Source organism: Heterodontus francisci, chromosome 3 (assembly GCF_036365525.1).
Source record: "Heterodontus francisci isolate sHetFra1 chromosome 3, sHetFra1.hap1, whole genome shotgun sequence".
NCBI lineage: Eukaryota > Metazoa > Chordata > Chondrichthyes > Heterodontiformes > Heterodontidae > Heterodontus > Heterodontus francisci.
Window position 1 is genome coordinate 203,460,397 of NC_090373.1, and position 23,395 is coordinate 203,483,791.

At 42.5% G+C, this 23,395-nt stretch overlaps 1 protein-coding gene across 1 annotated transcript in view; it reads right to left on the bottom strand.

The window, feature by feature from the left end:
• LOC137367180 (dynein axonemal heavy chain 8-like) overlaps positions 1–23,395 on the bottom strand; it is a 2,531,605-nt gene that overhangs the window by 973,779 nt on the left and 1,534,431 nt on the right. The window contains exon 126 of the mRNA XM_068028616.1: positions 3,606–3,748. Within this exon, the coding sequence (XP_067884717.1) occupies positions 3,606–3,748 (143 nt within the window). The remainder of the gene's footprint in view (positions 1–3,605; positions 3,749–23,395) is intronic.

Genomic DNA, 23,395 nt, shown 5'->3' on the forward strand with positions numbered 1-23,395 from the left:
ATCTTGTTTGACCAAGTTAATTGAATTTTGTGAAGAAGTAACAAGGAAGATAGATGAGGGTAGTGCAGTGGATGTGGTCCACATGGATTTTAGCAAGGCTTTTGACAAGGTCCCACATGGCAGATTGGTTAAAAAAATAAAATCCCAAGGGATCCAGGGAAATGCAGCAAGGTGGATACAAAATTGGCTCAGTAGCAAGAAACAAAGGATAATTGTTGGTGGGTGTTTTTACGACTGGAGGGCTACTTCCAGTGGCATTCTGCAAGGCTCAGTACTGTGTGCCCTGCTTTCTGTGGTATATTTTAACGATTTGGACATAAATGTAGGGGGCATGATCAAGAAGTTTGCAGACGACGCAAAGATTGGCCGTGTGGTCGATAGCGAGGAGGATAGCTGTCTGTGGCAGGAAGCTATTGATGGTCTGGTCAGATGGGCAGAAAAGTGGCAGATAGAATTCAAAATGGAGAAGTGTGAGGTAATGCACTTGGGGAAGTCAAACAAGGCAAAGGAATACACGATTAATGGGAAATTACTGAGAAGTGTAGAGGAATTGAGGGTACTTGGAGTGAATGTCCACAGATCCCTGAAGGTAGCAGGACAGGTCGATAAGATGGTTAAGAAGGCATATGGAATCCTTTCCTTTATTAGCCGAGGTATAGAATATAAGAGCAGGGAGGTGATGCGGGATCTGTATAAATCATTGGTTAGGCCACAACTTCAGTACTGTGTGCAGTTCTGGTCACCTCATTACAGAAAGGATGTAATTGCTTCAGAGAGGGTACAGAGGAGATTTACAAGGATGTTGCAGAGCTTGCAGCTATGAAGAAAGACTGGATAGACTGGAGTTGTTCTCATTGGAACAGAGAAGGCTGAGTGGAGATGTGATTGAAATGTACAACATTTTGAGGGGCCTGGATAGAGTGAAGGTGAAAGGCCTATTCACCTTAGCAGAGAGGTCAGTGACGGGGTGGCATAGATTTAAAGTGATTGGTAGAAAACTTAGAGGGGACATCAGCAAAAATGTTTTCATTTAGAGGGTGGGGGGTATCTGGAACTCACTGCCTGAAAGGGTAGTTGAGGCAGAAACCCTCAACTCATTCAAAAGGAGTCTGGATATTCACGTTAACTGCCGTAATCTGCAGGGCTACAGACCAAAATGCTGGAAGGTGGGATTAGAATAGGTGGATCATTTTTCAGCTGGCACTGACACAATGGGCCAAGTGGCCTCTTTCTGTACCTTAAACTTTCAATGATTCTATGATTCTGACTGGAAATAGGATGATTTAGGTTAATTGGACGTGTTGAGCTTGTCCTGCTTTTTGTGTACATGACATACCAGGGCACTTTTCCACATTTTGGGTAGATGGCAGTTGTAACTACACTGGAGAAAGTTAGCTAAAGGTATGGCCAATTCTGGCCAACAGATCTTCAGAACTACAGCTGGGCCTGCAGCCTTTGCAATGGCTGGCTTATCTGTTTTCTGATGTGATGTAGAGTAAATCAAATGAGCCAAAGACTATCATCTGTGCTGGTTGGAACCTCAGGAGGAGGCTGAGAAGGATGATGCAGCTGGCACTTCAGGTTGAGGAAAAGTTATCTTCAGTGGAAGCACACAAAATGATATCTTAAATGTGGTACCCACATCAGAGACATGTTTTCAGAGTTTCACCATTTAAACAGTGTTAGTAATTATTTGGCATGCGTTTGGGTTGAAGATTAGTCATCTCTCAAAGTCAGGTCTTAAAGTCAACTGGCAACTTTTTGAGAGGATAATTCTGGTGTAGTTTTCATCGTGGTAACTTGAAAAGCTATTTCCACACATTTGTCCCAAAACTGGTGACAATTCCATGAACAATGGGAAGCTCTGCAGATAACCGGCAAACAGGAATGGCTGTGGGAAATGGCAACATTGGAAGCAAGTTGGCAAGAGACAGTTGGTCAATGCTGAGAAAGGCTCATCATTCTTAGGCCCAGCTTTATGTACTTGTTGTGTACCCTTTGGAGTTATTCCAGGAGCTGACTATGTTATATAAGTTAGGGTCCTGCACTTCTTGCAGTATCTGTTTTTTTACTTATTTTTTTATTTAGAGATACAGCACTGAAACAGGCCCTTCGACCCACCGAGTCTGTGCCGACCATCAACCACCCATTTATACTAATCCTACATTAATCCCATATTCCTGCCACATCCCCACCTTCCCTCAATTCCCCTACCACCTACCTATACTAGGGGCAATCTATAATGGCCAATTTACCTATCAACCTGCAAGTCTTTGGCTGTGGGAGGAAACCGGAGCACCCGATGAAAACCCCCGCAGTCACAGGGAGAACTTGCAAACTCCGCACAGGCAGTACGCAGAATTGAACCCAGGTCTCTGGAGCTGTGAGGCTGCGGTGCTAACCACTGCACCAACGTTCTGCCCACAAATCTCTGGAAAGTTCCCTTTGTCTAACTAGAGCATTAATTTGCTGGTGTTGCACTGTTGTTCAGTTGACACCTGTGGCATCCTAGTTCCTGTGCACTTGTGCCCTGTGATTTGCCACATGAAGACACCTCCTTTCTAAAGTGCACATGCTGACAGTTTCTGAGCTGATGCTAGCAAGGGTGAGATTGTGACATTTCATCTTCAGGAAGGCTGGTCTGCATTTCCTGGATCCACATTTTCAGCACCTAAAATGAAAGAAAGGGCCAAGGGTTAGCTTGTGGTGTGAAGGGATATAAGGGAGAGAGATAAATGGCAGATGAAACAATATGCAACTTGTCATGCAGAGTGTGTGGGTTGTGGTCAGAAGGGAAAAAGAGGATAAGATATAAAGAAGCCCAGCATGACATTTCCTCAGTATTGTCAGTTGCCATGGGTGCAGCAAACATGCTCTGTTCGAGGGGGAAAAGGATGGAACAGCTAATATACAATGTGTCAGATATGAGTTGTGAGGAAGTGAAGGTGGAAATAGTGGTGAATGTGAGAAGGAGGCGCACTGAAATGTGGTGCAGTTATTGTCAGATAGTGAAGGGAAGCTGGGAGAAAAGTGTTGTGATGAGTGAGTCTGCAGGTGCTAAAGATGTAAGTAGAGAATAAGACAGCAGTATTCTTACCCTGATAACTCTATTTAGGTCATGGAACTTTTTCCTGCATTACAGTCACATCCTGGATTCCTGATGCGTTCTGTGGCCTCTTTCCAGTGTCTCCTGAGTTGATGCCTGGATGGCTTCCTGCCCCCTGGAGAGATGATATCCTTCCTTATGTCCACCACACAGACCAGGACCTCCAAGGCAGCATCAGAAAACCTTGGTGCCATCTCAGTGTTGCTGCATCCATTTGCCTCTTCAGCACTGTTTCCAGCTTTCTGCAGCCAGATTGTACCTCCCCAATCTGATATCTAAACCCCTTGATAGGCATGAATACCAAGGATAGTACTGGCTATCGCCTACATGATTATAATCAGTAGGCAGCATGAAAGGTGCTGCCTGAGTCAACATTAAATGGGTGTGCAGTGCACGTTCCAACTCCTGTGAGCCCGTTGCCAGGTATGACTGGATTTCTGTGCAATGTAATACTACATGTATCAAACATAACAACAAGGCTCTTTTATTATGCACTTACCTTATTTTGTTTTGCTATGATGTCCAAAAGGAAGTTGGTCCGAACATTGTCAACATTTGGTACTAAGATTGAAGTATAGTCTGGTTCACTGTCAGCTGGATATACATACTCCTGAACCCAGATTTTCCAGTTCTCCCATTCACCTGAATCAAAAAAGCAAACACAGTAGACTATTGTTCAAACAAGAAAGCTACACTGCACTTCAGTCCTAATGTTGAATTATCTCAGGCTATTACAAAACCGTTTCAGCTTGTTCCTGCCCTGCTGAACTGCTTTCTTCCTATTTTGACTCTCCTTTTCTTCCTTTGTAGTCTCTTCCCACCTACATCCATGACTTTTCTGATGCCCTCCGTCATTTCAACAGCTTCCAGTTTCCTGGCCCTAACTTTCTCCTTTTCACCAAGGGCATCCAATTTCTCTAACCCTCCAGGATGATCTGAAACTCTACAGTCATACTTAAATGGAGGGCCAACCAGTCCCCATCCACCATCACCCTCCTCCATCGGGCTGAACTTGTTCTCACATTGAAAAATTTCACCTTCAACTCCATTCACTTCCTCCAAATGAAAGGTGTTGCAATGGGTACCTGTATGGCTCCTAGCGATGCTTATCATTTGTGTGATATGTGGAACATTCTTTGTTCCAGTCCTACTAAGGCCCCCCTCTCTCACCCTTTTTTCCAGTGCATTGATAACTGTATTGGTGCATTTCCTGCTGTCACCCTGTACCGGAAAATTTTATCGACTTTGCTTCTAATTTCCACCCTTCTCTTGCCTTCACATTATCTATGCTCTTCCATTCCTTGACTTCTCTGTCTCCATTTCTGGGGATAGACTAGCAATCGATATTTACTATAAGCCTACAGACTCCCACAGCTACCTGACTACACTTCCTCACACCCCGCTTCCTGCAAGGGCTCTATTCCATTCTCCCAGTTTCTCCATTTCTGGTGTAACTGTTCAGATGATGCAATATTCCATACCAGCATTTCTAAAGTTTCTTCCATTTTCCTCGACCGAGGAATTCCCCTCCTCTGTGGTTAATGAGGCCCTCAATCATGACTGTTCTATTTCACACACGTCTGCTCTCACCCCCTCCCTTCCTTCCCAGAACCACAATAAGGTTCCCCTTGTCCTCACCTTCCATCCCTCCAGCCTCCGTATTCAATGATTATCCTCCACCATTTCCACTACTTCCAGCATGATGCGACCACATCTTCCCCTCCCTTCCTCTTACAGCATTCCGAAGAGACTATTCCCTCCATGATACCCTGGTTCACTCCTCAGTCACTCCCAATTTGTTTTGTTTTTCTTTGTCGATTTGGTTTCTCTCTTATTTCCTTTACTTTGCTTTTGGATGGCAGCTATTCAGGATCCTTCCATTCATATCTTCTCTAGACACATCCTTTGTTTCTTTGCTTGTCCCATTACCACTCACTTTGGCCTTTCACTATGAAATCTTTTGAGGGGATTCTCAGTGCTGCTTGTCTGTACTGAGTGCTGCTGGAGGGCACAGAGTGTGAAGAAGGGAGTTTGGTAATTGAGGGAATTCGGTAAGGAGGGGAACTATAAATTAAGAAGAAAATACATTTGAGTGCACAGAGTGTAAAGTGGGAGTGTGGTGCATTCGAGAGGGGCTCCTTTCTTGCTTTCTTTTTCCTATCTTTCTTTTCAGCCTCCAGTAGCTGCCTCTCTCTTCAGTACAGGGGAAGAAGTTGATTGGTGAGTAACTGGTAATTTTATCTTAATTCCATTGTAATAAAAAAATTTTAAGTTACGTTATAGCAGGTCAGCTTGGCCAAGTGGAATGTACGTCCTGCGGTATATGGAAAGTCATGGACGCACCACGTGTCCTAGACGAACACATCTGCAGGAAGTGCCACCAGCCGCAGAAGCTTGAACTCTGGGTTTCAGAACTCAAGTGGCGACTGGAGTCACTGTTGTGCATTTGCGAGGCAGAGGACTACGTGGATAGCATGTTTAGGGAGGTGGTCACACTGCAGGCTAGGAGCATGAAGGCAGACAGAGAACGGGTGACCGCCAGGCAGTCTAAGAGTACCAGGCAGATAGTGCAGGAGTGTTCTGAGTCTATCTTGCTTGACAATCGGTTTTCCAGTTTGGATACTGGTGAGACCAATCATTCCACAGGGGAGTGCAGCAACAGCAAAGTCCATGGCACCATGGGTAGCTCAGCTGCACAGGAGGGGAGGAAGAAGATTGGAAGAGCAATAGTGATAGGGGATTCAATAGTCAGGGGATCAGAGAGGCGTATCTGTGGCAGTAAATGTGACTCCAAGATGGTGTATTGCCTCCCTTGTGCCAGGCTCAAGGATTTCATGCAGCAGCTGCAAGACATCCTTCTGGGGGAGGATGAACAGCCAGAGGTCGTGGTCCACATTGGTACCAATAATTAAGGTAGGAAGAGGGATGAGGTCCTGAAAGCTGATTTTAGGAAGTTGGGAAGGAGATTAAAAAGCAGGACCTCCAAAGCAGTAATCTCAGGATTACTCCAAGTGCCACGTGCTATTGAGGTTAGGAATAAGAGGATTGATCGATTGAACACGTGGCTGGAAAATTGGTGCAGAGGGAGGGCATCAGATTTCTGAGGCATTGGGACTGGTTCTGGGGACTGGAACAAGCATCCCTGGAGGGAGATTTGCTAGTGCTGTTGGGGTGGGTTTAAACTGGATTATCGGGGGATGGGAACCTGAGGGGCAGCTCACATTGGAAGGAAGTAAAGCTGGTTACAGAAGGTAGAAAAGTAGCAAGTAACATTATAAGGCAGGCGAAACAAAGGCGAGCATCAAGGCTTGGAATGCAAACTGTGAACATAAGAACTAGGAGCAGGAGTAGGCAATTCAGCCTCTCGAGCCTGCTCCGCCATTCAATACGATCACAGCTGATCTAATCTTGGCCTCAACTCCTCTTTCCTGCCTGTTCTCTGTAACCCTTCAACCCTTTGCTAATTAAAAATCTGTATATCTCCTCCTTAAATTTACTCAGTATACCGGCATCCACTGCACTCTGGGGTAGGGAATTTCAAAGACTCACGACCCTTTGAGAGAAGTAATTTCTCCTCATCTCTGTATTAAATCTGTTACCCCTTATCCTAAAACTATGACCTAGATTGCCCCACAAGAGGAAACATCCTCTTTACGTCTACTTTGTTAATCCCCTTGATCATCTTATATACCTCAATTAGATATCCTCTCATTCTTCTAAACCCTAGAGAGAAAAGGCCTAAACTGCTCAATCTCTCTTCATAAGACAAACCCCTCATCTCTGGAATCAATCTAGTGAACCTCCTCTGAACTGCCTCCAATGCAGTTAGATCCCTCCTCAAGTACGGGGACCAAAACTGTACGCAATACTCCTGGTGCGATCTGACTAATGCCTTGTACAGTTGCAGCAAAACTTCCCTACTTTTATACTCTATTCCTTTAGCAATAAATGCCAAAATTCCATTCGCCTTCCTTATTACCTGCTGCACCTGCATACTAGTTTTCTGCGATTCATGCACAAGGATACCCAGATCCCTCTGCACTGAAGCACTATGAAGTTTCTCTCCAATTAGACAATAATTTGCCTTTCTATTCTTCTGACCAAAATGGATAACCTCACACTTATCCACGTTAAACTCCATATGCCAATTTTTGGCCCATTCACCTAACCTATCCATATCCATTTGTAAATTTCTTATTTCTTTATTGCAACTTACTATCCCACCTATTTTAGTGTCATCTGCAAATTTGGCAATAGTACCTTCCATCCCTGCATCCAAGTCATTAATATAGATTGTAAATAGTTGGGGCCTGAGGACTGAACCCTGTGGCACCCCACTAGTTACATCTTGCCAACCAGAAAAGGACCCAATTATTCCGACTCTCTGTTTTCTGTTGGTTAGCCAATCCTCGATCCAAGCTAATAAATTGCCCCTAACCCCATGTGATCTTACCTAGTGTATTAACCTTTTGTGCGTCACCTTATCAAATGCCTTTTGGAAGTCCAGATATACTACATCTACAGGATCCCTATTGTTACTTGAAGACAAGGTTAAGGGCACTCTACCTGAATGCACGCAGCAAGGTAGATGACTTAAAGGCACAAATACAGGTAAATGGGTATGAACCAATTGCCATAATAGAAATGTGGCTCCAGGGTGACCAAGACTGGGAACTGAATATTCAAGGATATTCAACATTTAGGAAGGACAGGCAAAAAGGAAAAGGAGGTGGTGTTGTGCTGATAATAAGGGATGGAATTAGTACATTAGTAATGGAGGATCTCAGATCAGAAGAACAAAATGTGGAATCTGTTTGGGTGGAGCTAAGAAACAGCAAGGGGCAGAAAACATTGGTAGGAGTTGTTTATAGGCCACCAAACAATAGTGGTAGTGTGGGGCATGGCATTAATCAGGAGATTAGAGATGCATGTAGCATGTAGCATACAGTAATCATGGGTGACTTCAATCTGCATATAGACTGGGTCAACCTAATGAGCTCTAATGCTGTGGAGGATGAGTTTCTGGAGTGTGCTCGGGATGGTTTTCTGGAGCAGTATGTTGAGGAACTGACTAGAGAACAGGCTATTTTAGATCTAGTATTATGTAATGAGAAAGGGATAATTAATAATCTTGTTGTAAAAGAAACTTTAGGGATGAGTGACCATAATATGATAGAATTTTACATTATGTTTGAAAGTGAAGTAGTTCAATCTGAAGCCAGGGTGTTAAATTTAAACAAAGGAAATGATGAAGGTATGAGGGGCAAATTGGCTGAGGTGGATTGGGAAAATACATTAAAGGGTATGACAGTACATCGGCAATGGATAATCTTTAAATAAATATTACATAGTTTACAGCAATGAGACATTCTTTCAAGACACAAAAACCCCAAAAGTAAAGGCAGTCAACCGTAGATAACAAAGGAAGTTACGGACTGTAGAAGATTAAAAGAAAAGGCCAGAAATAGTGATAAACCTGAGGATTGGGAGGATTTCAGAATACAGCAAAGGAGGAAAAAGAACTGATAAAGAAATGGAAAATAGAGTATGAATGTAAGCTAGCAAAAAATATAAAAATTGACTGTAAAAGCTTCGATAGGTATGTATATGGCTAAGGCAAATGTAGGTCCATTATAGGCAGAGTCAGGCGAATTTATAATAGGGTATAGAGAAACAGTGAAGAAGCTAAATGATTACTTTGTGTCTGTCTTCACTTAGGAAGATACAAGAAATCTCCCAGAATTAGAGATCCAAGGGATTAGGGGGAATGAGGAATTGAAGGAAATTAGTATTAGTAAGAAAGTTGCATTGGAAAAATTAATAGGGCTGAAGGTTGATAAGTCCCCAGGACTTGATATTCTACATCCCAGAGTATTGAAAGAGGTACTTATGGAGATAGTGAGTACATTGGTGATCATCTTCCAAAATTCTATAGATTCTGGAGCGGTTTCTGCAGATTGGAAGGTCACAAATGTCACCCCACTTTTTAAGAAGGGAGGGAGAGAGAAAACTGGGAATTACAGACCTGTTAGCCTTACATCAGTCATTAGGAAAATGCTGGAATCTATTTTAAAGGATGTGATAAATGGACACTTGGATAATACTGATCTGATTGGGCAGAGTCAACATGGATTTATGAATGGGAAATCATGTTTGACGAACTTGTTGGAGTTTTTTGAGGGTGTTACTAACAGAATTGATAAAGGGGAGTTGGTGGACAAGGTATACTTGGATTTTAGTTTAGTTTAGTTTAGAGATACAGCACTGAAACAGGCCCTTCGGCCCACCAAGTCTGTGCCGACCATCAACCACCCACCCATTTACACTACACTAATTCCATATTCCTACCACATTCCCACCTGTCCCTATATTTCCCTACCACCTACCTATACTAGGGGCAATTGCTAATAGCCAATTTACCTATCAATCTGCAAGTCTTTGGCATGTGGGAGGAAACCGGAGCACCCAGAGGAAACCCACGCAGACACAGGGAGAACTTGCAAACTCCACACAGGCAGTACCCGGAATTGAACCCGGGTCACTGGAGCTGTGAGGCTGCGGTGCTAACCACGGCACCACTGTGCCGCCCAGAAGGCTTTTGATAAAGTCCCCCACAGGAGGTTGGGTAGAAAAATTAAAGCACATGGGATAGGAGGTAATATACTGGCATGGATTAAGGAGTGGTTAACAGGCAGAAAGCAGAGAGTAGGAATAAATGGGTCATTACGCGTTGACAGGCTGTGACTAGTGGGGAACCACAGGGATCAGTGTTTGGGCCCCAGCTGTTCACAATATATATCAATGATTTGGATGTGGGGACCAAATGTAGTATTTCCAAGTTCACGGATGACACAAAACTAGGTGGGAATGTGTGTTGTGAGGGAGTTGCAAAGCCGCTTCAACAGGATTTGGAAATACTTAGTGAGTGGGCAAGAATGTGGGAAAATGTGAGGTTATCCACTTTCGTAGCAGGAATAGATGTGCAGAATATTTCTTAAATGGTAAGAAATTAGAAAGTGTAGATGTACAAAGGGACCTGGGTGTCCTTGTCAATAAGTCACTGAAAGCTAACATGCAGGTGCAGCAAGCAATTCAGAAGGCTAATGTTATGTTACCCTTTATCGCAAGAGGATTTGAGTACAGGAGTACTGAAGTCTTGCTTCAATTGTATAGAACCTTGGTGAGACCACACCTGGACTACTGTGTGTAGTTTTGGTCCCCTTACCTTCGGAGGGATATTATTTCCATAGATGGAGTGGAACAAAGGTTCACCAGATTTGTTCCCGGGCTGGCAGGACTGTCCTATGAAGAGAGATTGAGGAAACTGGGCCTGTATTCTCTTGAGTTTCAAAGAATGAGGTGATCTCATTGAAACCTACAAAATACTTAAAGGGATAAACAGGGTAGATGCAGCTGAGATGTTTCCCCTGGTTGGTGAGTCCAGAACCAGTGGACACAATTTCAAAATAAGGGAGAAGCCACTTAGGACAGTGATGAGGAGAAATCTCTTTACTCAGAGTGCTGTGAATCTTTGGAATTCTCTACCTCAGAGGGCTGTGTAAGCTCAGTCATTGAGTATGTTTAAAGCAGAGATTGACAGATTTCTAAAAACAAATTACATAAAGGGATATGAAGATAGTGTGGGAAAAAGGCGTTGATCATATTGAAAGCGGAGCAGGCTGTGGGCTGAATGGCCTACTTTTGCTCCTATGTTCCTATTCAATCTCTCCTGCCTTCTACCGTATCACAAACCTTCCCTTTGGTTCTGGTTACCACTATCCCTGCTTTCACTTGCACAAGACAGACCTGAAATGTTAACTCAGTTTCTTTCTCCATAGATGCTGCCAAACCAGCTGAGTATTTCCAGCTATTTTTGTTTTTATCTCTGGCTATTGCCAGATTTCTCTTGAAAAGAAATATATTTGGGAAGTCTGATATATACATATATATATATATATGAACATTCCTAGATTTACTGCTTTTTAAAGATAAATTGGGCTTCTTTAAAACTTTTAACTTGACTGGAGTGATGCTGAACATTTGCTCCAAAGTTTCAGTGCCAAAACAATTCAATAGATGTGGAACAGGTCAACACAAAGAGAAGGCTTGGCTAATAAAGAATTATGCAATCAGATTCAGAAGGATTTAGATCTTTTAGTACCTGGGATATTAGATGGCAGAATTAATTCAATGTGGAACAATGGATTAGTATAGAAGAAATGAACCAAAATGAGTCAAATGTAACTGTTTCTGGACTACATGCGCGGCTTTGATCACAATCATAAGAATATTATTGCTTTTTAAAGGATACAGAGTCAAACAATGAAGATGATTCTGGGTATCAGGAATTTAATATATCAGAAAGGTGGAGGAAATTGGGATTTTCTTTAGAAAATCAGAGACCTTTGTGGTGATCTAATTGAAACTTTAAAGCTTATGAAAAAAAAATGACAAAATTGATCACGATGGTAGATGTGGGTCACAAATAACATAAAAGTGAAAATGAGTAGTAAAATATGGAATTGTTGGAGTCACTCAGGTCTATCAGCCGATGATCTTTCTCAGAACTGGATTTATGAGAATGGTTCCAGGGATGAGGGGCTTCAGTTATGTTGATCGATTGGAGAAGCTGAGATTGTTCTCCTTAGAGAAGGTTGAGAGGATATTTGATAGAGGTGTTCAAAATCATAGGGGGTCTACAGAAAGTAGATAGAGAGAAACTGCTCCCTTAAGCAGAATGGGCAAGAACCAGAGGATACCTATATAAGGTGAGTGACAAAAGAACCATTGGTGTCATGAGGAAAAACCTTTTTACACAGTGAGTGGTTATGATCTGGAATGCACCATCAGAGAATGTGGCGGAGGCAGTTTCAAAAATGGCGTTCAAAAGGAAATTGGATAAGTACCTGAAGAGAAAGAATTTGTAGGGCTACAGGGGAAGGATGGTGGATTGGGCACTGGAGGTGGAGCAGGTGATGGTGATACTAGCTGATTTGCTCTTGAAGAGAGCCAGCACAGAAAAGACAGGATGAATGGCCTCCTTGTGTGCTGTAACCATCCAATGATTCATTGTTGCAGGTAAACTGTTTATGAGCAGGTAGACTCGGGAAAACAGAGGCAGGAAAATAAATAGGAGAGATCTGTTACTGGGTGGAGGGCAGGAAATAATTAAATTAAAGAAGTGACAATGGTACAAGGCAAAAGAAGGTGATAATGAGAAAATAGTAAATTTGAACTGAGGAAGATCTCAAGAGCCTTTTCCACTCAAAGGGTGATGAGTTGTGGAATAACTTACCAGAAAAGGGCATTAAACCAAGTTGTATAAATTGGTTCAAGAGACAATTGGGTGCAATAAAAGGAGAGAAGGGAAATTCAGTACAATGGCAGGTAGACGAAAAAGGACAGTTTATTGGATGTCATCACTTTTTTGTTCAAAATCATTCTTTTTTTGCAACAGCTTGAAATCTAAGAGGCAAATGTTCACATTGTTATTTGATGATCACTATGGCGGAAGTTTCTATTGCCCAGCTGGTTTGCAGAATGCTTTTTGGCACTTGAACTAAATTTGATTTTGAGAGATGGCATGGCAACAAATCTGGGTTTAAAAGCAAGGAAAGAAAAACTTGAAAAAGATTGTACATGCATAAGACAAGTGTGCAGTAGTCAAAGCTTGAGAACTGAAAATTAACCAAAACTGCCCGGCACAGATGTTCCTCATATACTATAGAGAAAGGGAAAGCCATCATAAACAACACCAAAGGAGTACTAGTAAAAGGAGTTCTTATTCCTAGTAATATTACATTTTTTTTGTTCAATTGTGGGATTTGACCATCGCTGGCAAGATGCCCTTCCCAAATTGCCTTTGATAAGGTGGTGGTGAGCTACCTTCTTGAACCACTACAGCCGACATGTGTAGGTACACATGCTGTTAGGGAAGGAGTTCCAGGATTTTGACCCACTGACAGTGAAGGAGCAACAATATAGTTCCAAGTCAGGATGGTGTGTGACTTGGGGAGAACTTGCAGGTGGTCATGTTCCCATGCATTTACTGCCTTTGTTCTTCTAAGTGGTAGATGGTACACACTGCTGCCACTGTGTACCGGTGATGGAGGTAGTGTATGCTGAACGTGGAGAATGGGATACCAATCAAGTAGGCTGTTTTTCCCTGAATGGTGTTGAGCTTTTTGAGTGCTCTTATAGTTGCACTCATCCAGGCAAGTGGAGAGTATTCCGTCACACTCTTGACTGGTGCCTTGTAGATGCTGGGCTGGCTTTGGGGAGTCAGGAGGTGTGTTACTTGCTGCATAATTCCTGACCTGCTCCGATAACTATACTATTTATGTGCCTAGTCCAGTAAAGGTTCTGGTCTATGCTGAGCCCCCAGGATATTGATGGTGGGGGATTTTGCAATGATAATGCTATTGAGAGGAAATGGTTATATTCTCTCTTGTTGGGGATGGTCATTGCCTGGCACTTGTGTGGTGCAAAAGTTGCTTACCACTTGTTAGCCCAGGCCTGAAGTTGTCCAGGTCTCACGACATGCGGACACAGGCTGCTTTGATACCTGAGGAGTTACAAATGGAACTGAACACTGTGCAATCATCAGCAAACATCCCCGCTTCTGATCTGGTGATGAATTTGGAAGGTCATTGATTAAGACGTTGATGATGGTTTGGCCTAGGGCACTGCCTTGAAGAATTCCTGCAGCAATGTCCTGGGACTGAGATGATTGGCCTCTGACAAGCATAACCTTTGAGCTTGGGATGACTCAAGTGTTATGGACATTTGGGAGGGGTGTGGGTGGTTCTCACTGTACACTTCCCAACTGGCTGCAATAGTGGTTTGTATAAAATGATGAATCAGCCTGTGAGTGTTTCACTTGCCAAATAAACAGACTGAACAGGTTTACTTGTTGGCTTAAAACAGAAGATTAATTATTTATTGAACAATATTCGTTCCCTGAAATGTTTGCAACACCACTCATGCTCTCATTCACTCTCATATGCACTTTCAACAGAAGAAGGTAAAGGGTAAGAGTTAAAGGTGTGGTAAGTAAGGCAGTCTCTTTTAAAGATTCAGGACTGGGTGTTTGTAGTCTTGAACTTGTTGAGGTGTTGTAGATTTCTGGTGGTTAAGATTTCAGACTGGAGGTGGTGGTCTCTTTCAGTTCTCTGAAGTTGAAGTCGAAGTTGTTACGATTGAGGTGGGAGGAGTGCACTGTCTTTTCCAGTTCCACTTCACCACAGGTCACATCATATATTGAAATGTTTACACAGTTGGTGATGCACCCAATCCTATACTCTACTCTTTATCCCAGAATAAAATACACCAACCAGGTTTCTTTAATAAAGAACAAAATTATCAGTTTATTATAAAACAAGATTTAACCAGTAACGAAGCAAAGCATTAACACACAGATTGAAATATGAAAGTTCTCTTTTTACCTTAGCACCTCCCCAACACACACAAACACACACACGTGCACATACACGCACCGCACGCACACAAACATAAACACACATACATACACGCAAACACACCGGTTAACTGAAAAATAGAGATTTTCGCTTTGGAGCTCTGCTACAAAAAAAGACAAAAAATAATACTTTGCTCAAATACTTGCTAATTCTTGAAGAATAAAAGACATGAAGAAAGATGTCAGTTCACCCTTTATTCTGGCATCCCAAATATGCACAGATGGCTGTCACTGGGATCTTTCTGGAACAGTTCTTTTCAGGCGATGTTGAAGGTCGGTTTGGCAGACCGTTCAGGAGGAATCCAGCATCAATTTCTCTATTTCTTACTCTTGATTCTCAAAGAGCTGGAAAAAAATGGCACGCTTTCAAAGAGATGGAAAAGGCTGAGCTGAGATTTTGTCTTTGGCAGGTTGATTTTGTAAACTCCTTTCAAAGCACAGTCCACACCCCAACTCCCTGTCCAAAGTGTTATGACAATGCTTCCATTTTTTTTTGTAAAATATATTTTAAGGACTTATAGTTGAATTATGGGCATTGATTCATCTGGAATATTGAAGTGGTGCAGAACTTTGTGTTTTTTTTTAAGTCACCAGAAGGTTCCTGGATTAAAAGCAAAATACTGCCAATGCTGGAAATCTGAAATAAAAACAAAAAGTGCTGGAACCACTCAGCAGGTCTGGCAGCGTCTGTGGAAAGAGAAGCAGAGTTAATGTTTCAGGTCAGTGACCCTTTTTCGGAACTGGTTCCTGGATTTGGCTTTTAAACAAGTCTTACTGGAAGGCACCTGTTTGTGGCTAAACACTCAGCAGGGATTGTTTTTGACTTGGGGAGATGGTTACAAAGAAGTGACATGTCAAGATTTATAGCTGTCAGGAGGCTTTACTTCTGGAATGTTTTTGGTTTCAGTTTGAACTGTTATAAAAGACAGTTGGTTTTTGCCTGCCAAAGAAGACCCAGCTCTCTCTTGAAAAGAAACCATGCATACAATGTGTCAGATTCCTATTTTCCAACTGTATTTGAAGAAACCCTGCATATTTGAAGAAACCCTGTATATCAAATGTGTGGGAACTGAAAACGCTTGTTGCTGCATTTCTGCTGTAAGATGTAGCTGAAGCCTCTGTAACTGCATTTCTTGGAACACCTACCCAAACTGATCTTAAACATCGCCTGGAAAGAACTGTTCTAGAAGGTCCCAGTGACAGCTATCTATATGCATTTGGGATGCCAAACCAAAACCAGGACAAGTATTCTGCCTAAGCTGTGTTCTTTTGTTTGCTTTGAAACAGCACTGTAATCAACAATCCTTTTTATTTTTCCAATTATCTGTGTGTGTGTATGTGAGGGGCTAGGATAAATATGGGGCTTTGATATTTCAATTACTGATAGTTCTGTTGTTTATTAAAGAAACCTGTTTGGTCGGTTTATTCTGGGAAAAAATAGAGTACATGATTGACCCTATCGGTAAGTGGGAAAACTTAAATATATGTTGTGACCTGTGGAGAACTAGAATAAACAGCACACTCCTCCCACTTCTGTCGTAACAAAAGCAAAACCAAAAACAATATCCCAAGAGTCAAGCCTCCTGACCCCTATAAATCTTGACCTGTTACTTCTCTGTAAACAACCTCCCCAGGTCAAAATGTCCACACTGAAGACAGGTGACTTCCAGTAAGGGTTCCAAACCAAGTCCAAAATACATTCTGATAACCTCTTTTTTTTTAAAAAGAAACACAAAGTCCAGCATCTATGGATTCCTTTTCAGTTTTAAAACCCAAGTCCTCAAAAAAATTTAACAAAAAATGGATGCACTTTTGTAACATCTCCATACTTGGAAGAAGGAAAAAACTGAAGATGAAAAATATTAAAACACATAAAACACATTTACACATTTATTCTCATTCATTCTTTATCCGTAGCTAATACAGTTCTGCTTTGTACCATCTTTCTTTGCACTCAGATAAATCAAAGCAAAGTTAAATCCTAGACAAAGCATCTGCAATTAGATTTTTTTTTCTCGCAATGTGGACAATCTTTTAGTGATAAGGTTGCAATAGTAAACTCCATCAGAATACTCTGGCATTCTGGTTTTTAAATTTTTCCACAAAGGCTAGGGGTTATAATCAATATAAATCAGTGTCTCTCTTCAATGGCAGACTTAGACCTCAAAATTCTTAAAAGCTAGTAATAAGCCTCGGGATTCTTTTTCCACTGTTGAGTATCTTTTTTGGTGTCGATTTAGCTTTTCAGAAAAGTATCCCACTGGCCTTTCTATGCCTTGTAACAGGACTGCACCGACCCCAGGTCACGAGCATCAATCGTTACCTTGAAGGGCTCAGTGAAATTTGGAGAAGCCAACGCTGGTTCATTAATCAAAATGGCTTTGAGCCTCTCAAATGATGCTTGGGAGTCCCCTGACCACACTACCTTGGTTTTCTTTTTTGTAGTTGAGCAGCTGTAGTACTAAAATTTAGTACAATCTTGGGGTAGAAACCACACATCCCCAAAAACCTTATAATTTTTTGTTTAGTCTTAGGGGTAGGGAACTCCACCAATGATTGTACTTTTGCTGTTCTTGGCAACACTTGTCCTTGCCCTACAATATGCCCGAGGTAGGTTACTCTCGATTTTGGAAATTTACTTTTGGCAACGTTTATCACTAAATCAGCCGATTTCCCTGAAGAGTGCAGGAGGGCATTCCAGGAGCAGCACCAGGCAAATATAAAGATTAGGCTTCAGCCTGGTGAGCTACAACACAGGACAACTTGCAAGCCAAACAGCGGAAGCAGCATGTGTTAGATGGGCTAAGCGATCCCACAATCAAAGCATTAGATCTAAGCTCCGCAGTCCTGCCACATCAGTCATGAATGGTGGTGGACAATTAAACAACTAACAGGAGGAGCAGGTTTCACAAACATCCCGATCCTTAATGATGGGGGAGCCCAGCACATCAGTGAAAAAGATAAGGCTGAAGCATTTGCATCTATCTTCAGCCAGAAGTGCCGAGTGGATGATCCATCTTGGCCTTCTCCTGAGGTCCCCAGCATCACAGATGTCAGTCTTCAGCCAATTCGATTCACTCGGTTTGATATCAAGAAATGGTTGAAGGCACTAGATACTACAAAGGCTATGGGTCCTGACAACATTCCGGCAATAGTGCTGGAGGCTTGTGCTCCAGAACTAGCCGCGTCCCTAGCCAAGCTGTTCCAGTACAGCTGCAACACTGGCATCTACCCGGTAATGGGGAAAGGTGCCCAAGTATGTCCTGTACACAAAAAGCAGGACAAATCCAACTCGGCCAATTACCTCCCTATCAGTCTACTCTCAATCAGTGGCAAAGTCATGGAAGGGACCGTCGACAGTGCAATCAAGCAGCACTTGCTTAGCAATAACCTGTTCAGTGACGCTCAGTTTGGGTTCCACCAGGGCCACTCAGCTCCTGACCTCATTACAGCCTTGGTTCAAACATGGACAAAAGAGCTGAACTCAAGAGGTGACGTGAGGGTGACTTCTCTTGACACCAAGGTAGCATTTGACCGAGTATGGCATCAAGGAGCCCTAGCAACTGGAGTCTATGGTAAACATGGGGAAACTTTACGCTGGTTAGAGTAATACCTAGTACAAAGGAAGATAGTTGTAGTTGTTGGATGTCAATCATCTCAGTCCGAGGACATCATTGCAGGAGTTCCTCAGGATAGTGTCCTCGGCACAACCATCTTCAGCTGCTTCATCAATGACCTTCCTTCAAACATAAGGTCAGAAGTGGGGATGTTCGCTGATGATTGCACAATGTACAACACCATTCGCGACTCCTCAGATACTGAAGCAGTCTGTGTAGAAATGCAGTAAGACCTGGACAATATCCAGGTTTGGGCTGATAAGTGGCAAGTAACATTCGCACCACACAAGTGCTAGGCAATGACCATCTCCAACAAGAGAGAATCTAACCATCTCCCCTTGACATTCAATGGTATTACGATCGCTGAATGCCCCACTATCAACATCCTGGGGTTACCATTGACCAGAAACTGAACTGGAGTAGCCATATAAATACTGTGGCTACAAGAGCAGGTCAGCGGCTAGGAATCCTGCAGCGAGTAACTCACCTCCTGACTCTCCAAAGCCTGTCTACCATCTACAAGGCACAAGTCAGGAGTGTGATGGAATACTCTCCACTTGCCTGGATGACTGCAGCTCCAACAACACTCAAGAAGCTCGACACCATCCAGGACAAAGCAGCCCGCTTGATTGGCATCCCATCCACAAACATTCACTCTCTCCACCACTGTTCCTTCACTGTCGCTGGGTCAAAATGCTGGAACACCCTTCCTAACAGCTCTGTGGGTGTACCTACACCCCAAGGACTGCAGCAGTTCATGAAGGTGGCTCACCACCATCTTCTCAAAGGCAATTAGGGATGGACTATAAATGCTGGCCTAGCCAGCGACATTCACATCTCATGAATGAATAAATAATTTTAAAAAGCCGATTGTAATTTTCTAAGCAAAGCTTCTCGTTGTTCCAAGTGGTCCTTCCAAGTGACATTGTAGACCAGCGCATCATCAGGGTAAACCACACAGTTCGGAACATTGGCTACCACTTGATTCATTAGTCTCTGAAAAGTGGCTGGGGCATATTTTAGCCCGAATGGCATCGCTCGGCATTGGAAAAGACTGTCTGGTTTGACAAAGGCTGATACTTCTTTAACTTGGCGTGTTAAAAGAACCTGCCAGTATCGCTTTAACAAATCTATTTTTCTAAGAAATGTGGCATTTCCCACTCTGTCAATACCGTCTTACAAGTGAGGAATTGGGTAGGAGTCTGTCTTTTTACCTCATTAATCTTTCTGTAGTCTATGCAGAATCTAGTTGGACTGTCAGGTAGGCGCTAACACCACAGAGAAACTCCAGTTGCTTTGAATGGGTTCAATTATGTGGTTTTGCAACATGTATTGGATTTTTGCTTTTACCTGGGCCTATTTCTCTGGACTTAAGCAATAAGGGTGTTGTTTTATAGGAAAGGATTCCCTTGCTTCTCCATCATGTGTGACAAAGGTTGTACATCCTAGCTTGTGCCTACAGACTGATTTAAATGCTGTGAGTAGCCTTGTTAGGTCTTCTCGTTGTTCTGTATCTAAATATGAAAGCATAGAGTCCAAACGCACTAACAATTCATTATTAGCTAACCAGATAGTAGAAGGTTCAATTTGAGAATTGTCTAGGTCTCCTGCCTCATCCTCACTATCCATTTCATCCTTCACTGTCCCTACTACCTGATATAGTGGTGCTTGCCTATCCTCCTCCCGATGATGATATTGTTTCAACATATTGATGTGACACAGCTGAAACTTTTTCTGGCGATCTGCGGTGTCAACAAAATAATTTACTTTACCAGTTCTTTTTGACCACTTCATATGGACCACTGAACCGTACTTTCAGAGGTTCACCCTGTAAAGGCAGTAATACTAATATCGCATCCCCTGGTTGAAAGGTTCGGGTCTTGGGATGCTTGTCTACCCATTTCTTCATAGTTATTTGGGAAGCTTTAAGGTGCTCCTGATCCACTTTTCAGGCTCTCGTGAGCCGTTCCCGTAACACGGATGCATAATCTAACACAGATGATTCGTCCCTCTGTTTGAAAAACCTTTCTTTAATTAGTTTTCGAGGACCTCTTATCTCATGTCCATAAACTAATTCAAAAGGACCACAACCAGAGGACTCATTAGATGAATCCCTAGTGGCAAACATAAGAGATCCCAATCATGGGGATAATCATGACAGTATGATCATCATTTTGAGAGTCTGATGGCACCTTTCTAAAGCCCCTTGTGTCTGTGGGTGGTATGCTGAAGACTTTAACTGTATTATACCCAAATTACCCATAACTTCCTGAAAATTTTTAGATATAAAATTGGAACCTTGATCTGTCTGAATTTCAATCGGTAATCCATACCTAGTGAAGAACTGGGTAAACTTCTCTACTACTACCTGAGCAGAAATTGTTCTCAAGGGAATGGCGCTGGAAACCATGCAGCCTTATTCATGTTAGTGAGCATATGTTGGTGTCCATTTTTGTTTTCGGTAAAGGTCCTACACAGTCTACGAACACCCTACTAAATGGTTCCCCAAAAACGGGTACGGTTGTTAGAGATGCTGGTTTTATGGCAAGTTGCCGTTTTCCCACAATCTGTCATGCATGGCATGTTTTGCAAAACTGCATCACGTCCTTGGAACGACCTGGCCAGTAAAAATGTTGACTCACACGATGGGCCAAATGGTCTGTTTCTATGCTGTATAACTCTATGACTCTATGGTCTTCCGGATCCCCACATGTCCCGCTATAGGAATTTCATGTGCTATCCTTAATATTCCCTGGCGATACTTGGGCGGTACCACTATCTGATGAACAACAGTCCATTCTTCATCCACAGGTCTGTGAGGAGGTTTCCACTTCTTCATCAGAATCCCATCTTTAATATAATATCCTTCTGGAAAACTTTTTGCCTCAGCTTCCCTTGGAGCCAATTGTGCCACTTTATTTAATGGTGGATCGGCTTGCTGAGCCTTGATCAGAGAAGATTTATTAAACATTTCCTTCGGATTATCCAAATCCCCAAACAAAGTTTCAGATATTCGGTTATCTGTCTGTGGTGCCAATTTTACCTCCGACAATGGAACTAGTTAGCCGTTGTTCGGGTCACAACACATGAAGGAAAAATTCCTGGAACCTTTTTCTGCAACTGTTCTGTCTCTTTGTCTTCACTTCATCTTTGCATGACGATTGGAGAAGCTACTAACTTTGCTCCAGCCAAATCATTCCCCCGGAGTCAACTCAGTCCACAGGCAAAATATGGGCAACTCTTACAGTTACTGTTCCAGACATTAGGCCACACTCTAGGTACACCCAATACAAAGATACAGGTATATACTTCCTGCCAATACCATTCACTAAAACCTTGGCATTCAGTGCACTCTCTGGTGGAAATGTTATGCCTTTCCCCAGCAAAAGAGTGGCTCCTGTATCCTTAAGCATAACTTGAGTGATAAGGAATTATTTTTCTTTTTGACAAGAATTCCCGATAACTCTCAGGTATCTTGTTCGCGTCTCCGCCACTCACAGCAGTTTTTTTATTTGGCCTTACAGCTACAGTTAGAGCTACAGCCTGATCTGCTGCACTCTCAGTCAGGGTCCCTTTTGCTGCATTGCCTTTGTGCACCACAATAAGTCCCATTGGTTTACCCCACAACTTCTAGCATTCTGCATGAAGGTGTCCCACCTTGTGGCAATGGTAATACTTTGGCTTGCCAACCTCACTTCCACCCTCAGCATCTTCCTATCTGGCCTGAGGAGAAGATCCCATTCCTAGCAGTCCCTTCTTGTCCCCAGCTACTTGCCTTCCTTTCACCTTCCCACTTCTATCCTTGTCAGGTTTGTCATTGGGGTGGGGTGGGGGAGAATGGACAAAGGGTTTAGGCATTGAAACAAGCTTGTAATAATCATCGATTTCTGCTGCCTGTCTGGCTGTTGAAACCTTCTGGTTCTTTTTATGAGTGCTTCCATTTTTTGTTAGATTTTGAAGATTTGTATTTTTAAAAACTGAGAAGCAGTCCATGATTTTTTTTCAAGGGTCACTGAGAGACTTGGACTGTAAACAGTTACTGGAATGCACCTGTTTTCAAATAATTACCCAGCAGGGGTTGTGTTTGACTTGGGGAAAGGTGTGCGAAAGAAGTCAAGATTCATAGGGGTCAGGCGGCTTGAATCTTGTGACATTGACTTTTGTTTTCAGTTTGGACAGTGAGTTGGGATCTTGACAACAGTTTTGAAAAGACAATTGGAGAAAACTTGACAAGGGAGAAAAACCCCTTCTCAGTCGTTTGCAGCTTTTTGAAAAAGCCTACCAGTTTTCCATCTCCTGAGAAGCTCAGAAGCAAGTGTAAGAAACTGCCTGAAACCCCTGGAAAGCCTGCCTAAACTGATCTTCAACGTCGCCTGACAAGACGTGTTCTAGGAAGATCCAAGTATTTGGGACGCCAAACCAGAAAGGAACATCTGACATATTTTCATATCTTCGCTTTTATCTTCAAGAATTAGCAAGAATTTTGGCCAATGTATTTTTTTTGTACTAGAGCTCTAAAGACTAATTTTCTTTATTTTTTCGGTTAACTGGTATATATGCATGTGTATGTGTGTTTGTGTGTGAGGGGCTAAGGTAAAAGGGGAACTTTGTACTTCAATCTGTGCATTTATGCTTTGATTCATTGCTGGTTAAGACTTGTTTCAAAATAAACTGATAATTTTGTTGTTTAATAAAGAAACCTGGTTGGTGTGTTTTATTCGAGGATAAGAATAGACTCTAACTGTATTGGTAAGTGGGAAAAAATTAAATATATGTCATGACCTGTGGAGAAGTGGAACTAGAATAAACAGCACACTCCTCTCGCATCGGTCGCTACAACATGAGTTCTTACTGACGGAGGGAGTGAATTTTCAAATTCTTCCAGGAGAATTAGTTCTCTAAGGTTCCCATGCGTGGCCTCTACCTTTCCTGCCTGTACCCAACGATCAAAATTAATTTGCTTTACCCTCTCAAATTCTATATAAGTCTACCCAGGCTGTCCGGAAGTTCCAAAATTTCTGCCTGTACGCTCCAGGGACTAACTCATAAGCAGTGAGAATGTCCTTTTTTGTCATCTCACAATCTACAGAAGCCTCCCCAGAAAGCATCGAATAGAGTCATAGAGTTACAAAGCACTGAAACAGGCCCATTGTGTCTGTGCCGGCCATCAAGCACCTAACTATTTTAATCCCATTT